General features: G+C 40.2%; 2 protein-coding genes across 2 annotated transcripts in view; both read right to left on the bottom strand.

Annotated features, from left to right (window-relative positions):
- The window catches only part of FGF18 (fibroblast growth factor 18), a 35,230-nt gene extending 32,503 nt beyond the window's left edge, over window positions 1–2,727 (bottom strand). The window contains exons 1-3 of the mRNA XM_025043165.1: window positions 2,653–2,727; window positions 887–957; window positions 33–304 (exon numbers count right to left, since the gene is read on the bottom strand). Of these exons, the coding sequence (XP_024898933.1) occupies window positions 33–304; window positions 887–957; window positions 2,653–2,727 (418 nt within the window). The remainder of the gene's footprint in view (window positions 1–32; window positions 305–886; window positions 958–2,652) is intronic.
- A 3,797-nt stretch (window positions 2,728–6,524) lies between these two features.
- NPM1 (nucleophosmin 1) overlaps window positions 6,525–10,250 on the bottom strand; it is a 13,913-nt gene continuing 10,187 nt past the window's right edge. Inside the window, exons 10-11 of the mRNA XM_006927016.3 lie at window positions 9,610–9,684; window positions 6,525–6,868 (exon numbers count right to left, since the gene is read on the bottom strand). Of these exons, the coding sequence (XP_006927078.2) occupies window positions 6,830–6,868; window positions 9,610–9,684 (114 nt within the window). The 3' untranslated portion in view covers window positions 6,525–6,829. The remainder of the gene's footprint in view (window positions 6,869–9,609; window positions 9,685–10,250) is intronic.

The following is a 10,250-nucleotide window of genomic DNA, read 5'->3' as shown; positions in this document are numbered from 1 at the left end:
CGCCCACATCAAAGGCGGCCCTGCCTGCTTGCCTGCCTGCCGCGGCCTCTCCACTGCCGCCTCCTCCTCTTTCTCCTGGCGGCTCCGGTTGGAGGGAGGCGCTCGGGCTCTCCGCGACGGGACCCGCCGCTCCGATGGGGCAGAGCCCTCGAGGCTGGAGCTGGCGAGCACTGGAAGCCGTCGGAGCTCTGCGCCCGGGGGCACTGACACGGGCCGCGGCGCAAACGCTGCCCGAACTGGGCAAACGGCGGTCCCCAAGAACGCAGAGAGGTGCCGAACGTCCTCGCTCTCACACCCACCAGCGCTAGAGTGGGGGAGCCGGGAGGAGGCGGGTCAGGACCAGCCCCCGGGGCGGCTCCACTTAAGGGGGGGGTCGCTTTTACCCTCCCGGAGTCCACTCAGGGTCGTGGCATGTGCCAGCTGCTCTCTCGGACGGCCGGCCACACTAAGTGACCCGCTTCCAGTCCCTCCGTCCCTGCATTGGATCCAAGTGCAGAAAACCTTGAGAGTTTGAGAGGGAGGGGTCGCCAAGGTTTCTCTCACTCTCCCCCCACCCTCCGGGGTCTACCAGTCGGTCGGTTCTCGGGATCCCAGCGGGACTCTCCAGCAGGCGAGTCGGCTTTGGAAACGCACGGCTGACACCTAGCGGCCCTAAGGCTTCGCTGCAACCCCAGCCCGGGCCGGCCACGGCCAAGGAGCCAGCAGGACTCTGGTCAGCGACCACACTAGGCCCCACTGTAGGCCGTCTTTCCGTTGCCTGAGATTTGCTTCCCTTGAATACTAAGCAGTTTGAACCCTTTAACCAAGGATGTGTCCCTCTGAGCACATCCCTTCTCCCCGCCTCCACCCCTTCAGAGGCATCATCACTCCTATCCTTCCCACCAACCTCAAAATGTAGGTGTTGTCACTCGTGACTGCCTCACTTGAGCCCAGGACAGCCAAGGTCTGCGTTTCGGTCTGATAGGGGGAAAAGGTCACAGTAGGAAAGAAACTGAGAACAAGCTCAAAAAGCAGAACCCCAGAATGCAGACTACTGGGGTTAAAACCTCCTTGTGACATTGGTTGTGGTCGATACACCCATCTCACTGGAGTGTAAACCGAGGTGCTATTGAACAGTGCCATTTCCTAGAGTCACTGGATAGGAAAGTGTCCCGAACAGCAGGCTATTTTAAGTTCCCTTTCAAAGCTGAGCCTATCTTAAACAGATAGCCTCTGCTGTGGCACTCGACACTAGTGCAGAAAACCTTTTCGAAACCAGGTGCCAAGTGAAGGGGAAAGCTGTGTTAAGTGCCAGGCTGAATTTCCTTAGACGTTCTCATCGCCAGAACTGGTCTTGCAGTTACTGGTAAACCCCAAGCCCTAAAGAAAATGAACCTATAGGATGCGATGACCAACCAGACATGGGGAGAATTGCTTGCACTGGGGCCTGAGGCATTATTAGCACCATCCTTGACCTTAGAAACTCTTTACCAGTCAGGAGGCAGTTTTGGCTAAGTGGGGTGTTTGAAGTATCTCCTGGGTACGAATCACATTTAAAGCTTCCTATACTGTTTTCCTGTACTTTTGGATGGAATGGGTATAGAATTATGTTCTATCTAAAATGCTTGCAATTTTTTCGATGCTCAGATTAAGCATACTTGTCGATCTCACAAATAAAGACCATCAGCCAAATAACACCAGAGTCCAGTCAAGTGAAGTTCGGAGTAAGAATGTTGTCAGAGGTCGAGTTTGAGTGTGCCTGTTTACTTACAAACTCCAGCAACTAACAGTCTGACTCTGCTTCATCTACAACTCAGTTTCTGAATGAGATGATTCAGTCTGGCACACAAGGCTCCAAAGGTTTTAGCTGTTATTGATAATGCTAATTATGGTTTTCAGGTTATTTTCATGATTTTCTTTATAACTTCATGAAGTAGGGAGGCAGGACCATTCTCAATTTACAGAAGAGGCATTTAACCAGAATGTTTGACTCCCAGTCATTTTGTCATTCTTCCTTTTCCCCATTAACACCCCCAAACCTAGTTTTCAAATACCTATTTTACACATGCATCTTTTCTGAATGACATGTTCTTATAGCACTTAGTATGTGCCACTATGATAGTCAGTTCTCATGAATTAATTCCATCGCTATTTATTGCAATCCTACTGTGTGAAGACAAGATCCCTGTTCTTAAAAAAAAAAAAAAAAAAAAAAATCCTTTCACTTCTACAAGGGTAGACAAAAAGCAGATAAACCAAGAGGTAAATATTAGCTTATCAGTGCTTCGAAGGAAAACAATGGGATAGAGAAGACCAACCTTAGTAATTAGGCTAAGACCCAAACATGGGAGCCAGCTGGGCAAAGGAAGAGTCCAGGTAAAAGATGTCAAGCACCCACAAAAGTAGAAAAAAAGCTGGGTGACAGGCAGGGTTAGCCTGGGGGGAGAGTGGCAAGAGATGAGGGTTATAACACAGGTAAATGCTTGATCTCTTGCAGGCTAACAGGTAGCCTGTCAAAGGTTTTTTTTAAAAAGGTTTTTTTTTTTAAAGGTACTGTGTAGTTTTTAAATACATCTACATGTACTTGAACTCTGACAAACGTTTGGTTAGGTAAACAGCTCAATTCTACAGCAACCTCCCCACAACCATCACTGGTCCCAAGTTACCACTAACCTTTGGCTCTAGAGGAACCATATAGTACATACTCTTTTGCGTCTGGCTCCTTTTGCACAGCACGTTGAGATTCATCCTTGTCCCCTGTTGCTTTTATTGGCAGTTGTTCCTTTTTACTGCCAAGTAGGACTCCAGTGTGGATATACCAATTTGTTTGGCAATTTATCCGTCAAAGGCTTTGAAACTAAGGTCACAGTCCAGTTTTTTAAAGTTTACTGCAGGTATTAAATACAGAATGAATTAGAATGGTCTGACAGTAAAGAGGCCAGTTGAGAGGGCTGTTACCAGTCCAGACGAAAGTACAGTAGTTTCGGTTAGGTGGCTCTGTGCTAGTTTGATGTTAAGAGTCAGACCTGCATTAAGTCCCAGCTCTAGGCTAAGGCTAATGAACTGTCAATTTTCTGAGCAGATTCACAGCTATAAAATCCCTGGTTGTGTAAAGGGGAATTGAGAATGTGTTGACTGCGAGCCCAATGGAATGTAAGCACTGCAGCTAACCTGTTTTGCTTACTAATCCTAAACACAGAACTTTAGAACACAGTTATGTGTTTAAATAAATGTTTAGACTCTTCCCATCTCATTTTCAAATGAAAGTAAACAGCACCATCTGATGCTTCCCCCCGCTTCTCCAGCCTCAAGACACAAATGTTAGGTAGTCCGTGGAATATGTTTTCAAGAAAGATGGGAGAACCTCCAGCCTAAAGACGTTAGACAAATGCAGCCTCGAGTCAATAGGATCAAGTAGTTTAATAAGAAAAGTGGACCCTTAGCAGACGCAGCTCTAAAATTTCTCAAAACCAGTTCTTAAAACTTTCACATTAAAACAAGATCTCTACTGTCAAATTCATGAATCAGGGAGCAACCAGATCTTTGGTAAGAACTGACTGAAAGGTAGTCTTGGACTTTCTGAATTTACTGTTACCTTGAGCCTAGACCATCTTTGATTAATAGACATGTTATTTGTGACCCGCAAACCGTCAACAGTCCCGAACAAAAACCCCACACCCTAGTTTACTGCCACTTATTAAGCTAGCAGTCAAAACCACTTCTAATAGCTTGTGTATGCTTTGACATACCACTATGAACCTCGTTTGATTACATCCATCATTTGCATGATCCAATTTAGACAGCTCCATCTGCTCTCTCCAAATAGCCTTAACCTATTTCTTTCCCTGGTTGAAGCCGAAGGTAATAAACGGCTCTGCAGAGTTCTCACCCACAACTTAACCTTACATGATTAAGACATCAAATGGAAAGCTTCCTTCAGTCAGCCAACCAGTGCATCTCTGACCTCCAAGTGCTTACAATTCACCCCTTGCTTTTCCAAAAGGTGGGATCTGATTATTCACAAAGTCAGCTAAACAGTTACCTAATGAGCACAACTCCCACCCAGACTGTGGTCTCTGAATACCATTCCTTCCTTTAAAGGAAACAGAACTTGTTAGAGAAATGGATCGTTCCAGGCCTGAGTAAGAAAATGAACAAGATGAACCTGGAACACTATCACACTAGAAAGCAAGATGGTATCCCACTACTGGATTCTGTTATGGCAGGAGCAAGCTTGAGGGGATCCATTTGGCCGAAAATTTAAAAAATACACTGGACTGACATACAAATACATAGAAATCTGAATTCAGGATACTTAAACTCACTACTTTCAGAGATCGCTAGGACATGGTTCTGTAAACTGGCAATAAAACATTAAAATAAAACATTAAAAATATTTTTCAAAGTTAGGTGCAAATAAATGGAGGCAATAAACCTAGACTCAGTTCAATATTCTTATCTCCATCATACTTAGTAGGGATTTTGAAGAAAATGCTTGCAGAATAATGAATGATATTGCTAAGGACTAAGCCATTAAGAACATGTTCAGCAGACTGGTTTAAGGAAGGGAAGTAGTTTATTCCATCAGCAAGTATTTAAGGTAAACTGCAGACCCACCTAAACCAAGAAGTATTCCTGGTAAATATACTATAAACCCCCAAATTTGAGAATAAACCAGCTTCTCTTACAGCTTCCTCTACTATAAATCGAGCGATTAGTACTAGGAACAAAGGAAAATTATGTTTTTTTTCTTTATTGGTCTTAGAAAACTTCAAAAATGCTTTCATAAAAACTTATAGGGTTTTCCATCATAGATACTTTTATTAGCTTTTAGCAAGGAACCCTCTATTGATCTAAACATGGCCAATCTCATGTTTACTGTTTGCACTGTACAAAGGGAAGTCAGTTTTTAAAAAAAGAATTTCTTAAGTCACAAACCTAGACTCAGAGGTCAATTTTCATATCTCCTTCATACTTAGCTGACTGATGTCTGTCTAATAACTAGGACTTTTAGTGACTTCTGAGGCTAATGATTTCTGTCCTTCCAAAAAACAAGCCCTATCTGGAACTTTCTTCAAAGATGGGTCTGATTAGCTTTTTAAATGAGCAGGAACAGGACAACCAGTTAAGGCCAGAAGTCCTCTAGGATTTCCTGCTATGTAAAAGTGGCCATCAACTAAAGCAAATGCAAGGCTGTCAGCTTCTACATCAAGCAGCTCAAACGGACAGACTATCCTGGAGAGAGGAAACTGGATAGTCAATGAAGAAAACTACAACTTAAAATAAATTAACTAGACAAGGGAACTGCTACCCAGGGAAACTGGGATTAGACAACAAAGTACTGCACCAACCTTTCGCCACCCTCTGAAATAAGGTTACTCTGAAAAACTACCTGAGATTCAAAGGCTAACCTCTGTAATCCCACATCAAAACACCTGGAACTATAGCCTGGACAGCAAGTGCCACGCTCCTAATATAAAAGATAAATAGGCTGAAAGGGATGAAAAAGAAAAATGAGTAAACAGTGCATGGATGAGAATTTCTTCAGACTTTAAGATTCTATATCCCCAAAGAATCAAGGAAGAACATCTGAAAGCTAAAAAAATAAATCAACACAAATTTGAAGACAGAAAATAAAGTCTCTCTCCTGAACTTTAAACAAAAAGGAATGAGGAAAAACATCCAAGAGAATCAAAAGGCCTAAAAATGAATGGAAGTAGGAGGCTGAAATCTCTCAAGAAAATGGCCCAGAACTAGAGAACAGACCCACAGTCCACCCAAAGCCCCGAGCAAGACTATGACACACATTATAAAATCTCAGAACACCTGCAATAAAGCTATCTAATTACCTCTCAAAAAAACTGGTCATACACAAAATACATAAAAATGGTAAAAGACTAGGCCAAAAAAGGTGGCACATACTTAAAAATTCAGAGAAAAAGATTCAGCCTACAAGGCAGCACTGGATTTTAAGTCAAAAATCAAGATATTTTAAGATATACGAAGACTTCGTCCATGTTTTTAGGAAACTACTGGAGAATATACCACAGCACAAGAGGAACAGGAATCTAACCCGCAACCATCGTGCAACTGAATCATGGTACAACAGATAAAAGAATCCCAAGGATCGGCCCCCAAAAGTCCTCATGTAACCACCACGTAATAAATTTTCTCCCATGGATCTTTCTTTGGGGGTGGGGGGGAGCAAACTGAGAAAACAGCCACAGAAATCATTTTCTGTTCTGATTAAGGATGCGGCTGTTTAACATGGCAGGTTTTCCTTCGGGAGTGAAAAGGCTAGGACGGGCGGGTAGGAGGTCTGAAGGACACTTGGAAACACGTCTGCATGTTTATAATTATTAACTATTAAGCACTAGACCCTCACAATGAAAAACAGATTGGTTAGCTCTGAGGAACACAACTATTTGGAGGGTAGGGCAGGGACTGTTTCTCATGAGAGTTTGGGATGCCATGACACCTTTGACTATATACATTTATTTCTGACAAAATATAAAGCGAGTAAATAATATAAAGAGAAACAGTGCTACTTTATTAAAATACTGAGTTTATTTCACATGTATATTTTTGTCTCCCCACCATTTCCATTTGTCTGACCACCACTACTACTATGTCCTATCATAACATTCCATACATACTTAAAACCAAGCAAAGGATGGAGTCCCATCTTTAAAAGCTCAACAAACATTTTGGACAACAGCAATGGAACCTAAATAACATTGATCAGATGCAGTAAGAAAAGTTCTCTCATTAAGAAAAGGACAGCCAGATATCAACTGTTACAGAAATGAAATAAGACGGAAAATTTTAACAAACTGTTTAAACTATTTTCTTAAAGAGACTTCCTCCACTGCCAGAGATCTTGAATCGCCTGGAAAAAAAGAAAAAGTGTGGTTAAGAACCACAACACTTTTCAGACACCAATAAATTAAACCACGTCTCTTTGTACAGTTCAACCTATCCATTTTTCATTCTACCACCAAAAAGGTTCCCTCTAGATAATTAAGAACTGATTTCAAGGAAATTTATATTCAGACATAATTTTAAATACCTCAATGCAGACATAAAATCACATGATTCTTTGTAAGCGAAGTCAATTAAAACACACGTACCAGCTTTGATATCTTAAGTTAAAGGAGATCAAGGAAGGGCAGAGACCCATTGGGCCAGTGTTGCTTCAATGTCAGCTGCTTTAAGGCTGCCCCATTTAGCAAATAAAAATTCAGAACACAGTTAAGTATGTTTCTAAGTCTATGCTTGGAACAAATACTAAAAAATATCTTTATCTGAAACTACAGCTCTCTCATTACCTCGCTTTAATGACATCTCCCTGGTGATGTGGGATCAACAGCTCCTTGTTCTGCAGAATTTGTTTATAAATTCCTTACAGTGAGCTCCATTTACATTCCAACAGTTCCTACAGTGCTCACATCCAAATTATTTCATTTTGTCCAATGAACATTCATTAATGAGAACATGCTCAGCATTAGCATTATGAGATAGTGTACTGGACATGTTCTGCCATGTTAATTACTCAAAACTTGTTCTTCTTATCTAGTTTGTTAAAGCACATTTCCCCCCCCCATGACCTAACTTGGGTTTTTCATTCTTGAAATCACCTGTCTGACCAAAAAGGGCTCCACATTCAATTTCTATGTCGTTTTTCAACATGACGATTCTACTTGTTCTCATGCTGGTATTTAGTAACAGCCATGTAAAAGAACCAAATTCCTCAAGTGATAAAAGTCACGTTTCAGATGGCAGTCATGGTAAGTACAGTATTATCGACTTCAAGCTGGCAGTTATTTCTCTATTCCTAATAGTCTTTTTTTTATAAAGAGTTGTTTGTCAACTCTTTAGTGTCAACAAATTCCTTCAAAGCAATGGAGTACTTCAAGGAATTTGCTCCTTTCTTAAAAATGCTGAAAAGAACAATTTCATGATACTCCAACATTAAAAGATCAGGACAGCAAACACCTACAGAATCAATTATGATTTGCTTTAATTTTTATATACAGTTTGCATGTTTAACACATTCACCAAAATTTGTATCTGTTGTCATTCCACAAAATGCAGTATAATTTTTTTCAACTCTTAATTCAAGAGTTTCGGCAAAAAAAAATCGCTATTTCTCAAGTCCATCTGGAAGGGATTTTACTAGCCAAATCCTAAGCAACTCTTTCACAAGAGAAACTGCATGAGCAATGGGAAAATTTTTTATAGTGATTACTTGCATCTGTAGCTATGCCATAAAAACGTGAAGCATTTTAGTTTTGATAATCTCTGTGATAGTAAATTGAGCTATTACGTTTTTTATTATTGCAGAAATTTCATCCTGGCACTTGAAAATGTATTTTCAGTTTTGGAGTCAGAATATACTTGTTGGCAACGAGTTCAGTCATTTCAGCTGCAAGACCAATGTTATGGTGTGTGGAAGGCCTTTGCAACTAGGTTATCACCTTTATCTTCACCTGAATTTTTCTTTATCAATGTTATTTTACTTCTTTTTCTGGTATTAGTTGAAGAACTCACTTATCTCATGCTTACCTGTTACAACATGCTGGTTTATATCTGACTTTCCACTATTTTCAACATTGAATCAATTACATACTGCAGTTTCAAAAGGACTTTTGTTAAATGTCAACTGTTCAAAAAATTCAGAATTTATACTTGCATTCTGGGGTTCACATATACAGAAAAACCAGAATAACTAAAAGAATCTAAAAGACTGAATCTGATCACATGGCCTCCACCATGTCAATCAAGGCTGAACTCACATCAACCCTAAACAGCGCTGAACCACAAAAAGGGCTCCAAATCTGAAAAAAAGTGCTGCCAATCAAATGATTTAAGCACTAAATAAAAAATATAAATAAGTGTGGCAGAAAAGTAGTTATAACTGACAAATCTTAATTTATTTTAAAAAAGCGGAATACAGGAGACCCTTAGAGAGTCCTGACAAACAATTAAACCACAGGGTACGTCCTGTGTATACATGATGCCTAGCACCCTACGTAACTGCTTTTACATTTTCCTTTACAACCTGAGTCAATAACTCTAAGACAGTACAAATACATGCATAAATGTCCTACTGACAAAATATCTCTACCATGTTAAGAAATACAAAATCTGAGAGTTGATTCAAGTTGAAATATTGAATATTACTACAACTCGGCTTCTTGCTTCCAGATATTTATACTTTAGGTTGGTTTCAGCAAAATGTGCTTTCCATAAGACCTATGGAGAAAATGGTCTTTCTCTGCCAACTCACAAGAAAGCTTAAGACCAGAATGCCCCAAGCAGCCAAATGGAGCAGCAAGGAAAACCACAGCTCGTTCCGTTAGCCAACACAGTACCAAAAGTAAAACTGAGTTCAGCAACCAAGAGATAATTTACCAACTATATAAAAGCTGGGGAAAATGTACTAAAAAAGTTATCTTCTCAGTCTCTGCCAACTAAATTCTTTAAGAGTTTCCATGTATTTAATCTGAAGTATTGTCTGTGGTTAGAAACCTTTTAAAAGAAGCCAACACTTAAAAGAAACTAAAAGAAGAATCATAATAAATCAATAAAAAATGTAGACTTGGTCATGTCTTGAGAAAACTTAGTTACCTCCTGGTCAGTCATCCGGAAGCAATTCTTCACGTAATTGACAAACTTGGCTTCCACTTTGGGAAGAGAACCACCCTATTCGAACAAAAGCAAAAGGGTAAGTATAGAAAGTTATTATGAAATTCCTCACATGGATCATCGGTTTATTTGTCTCTTCTTTAAAAATACTGAATCTTTTTCTTAGGCCCAGAAAAACCTACTGGGCAACTATTAGGACCTAGTACTCCCATACTGATTTGTCAGTGTCAGATTCTCCCTTACCTCTCTAACCCCTTCTGAGTACCATATACACAAGTGACCAAAACTGTTAAAAGATCACTTTAACACTAATAAGAATCCAGGTCCAGCACCATGCTACCCGAGAAGTGAATTCAGGGGGTATTATGAACGGGCGAGAAATTAACTTTACGACAATTCACTAATCTCTAAAGTTTGGCACTTCCTTCAATAATGCAGAGGGAAACCATAACAGCATTAGCATCAAATTATTTTCAAAGCATTACAATTATGAAAATGTTTATATTTATCACTACTTTGGAATTAATGTATTAAGTATGTATCACTTTTATTTCCTATTTTCCTAACTAAATTTTAATTTCCCTTGTAACCTGAGTAGTTTATGCATTTTAAAAAAGACCGAC

This window comes from Pteropus alecto, unplaced genomic scaffold (genome assembly GCF_000325575.1).
Source record: "Pteropus alecto unplaced genomic scaffold, ASM32557v1 scaffold40, whole genome shotgun sequence".
Taxonomy (NCBI): domain Eukaryota; kingdom Metazoa; phylum Chordata; class Mammalia; order Chiroptera; family Pteropodidae; genus Pteropus; species Pteropus alecto.
This window is presented reverse-complemented; position numbering and strand designations above follow the sequence as displayed.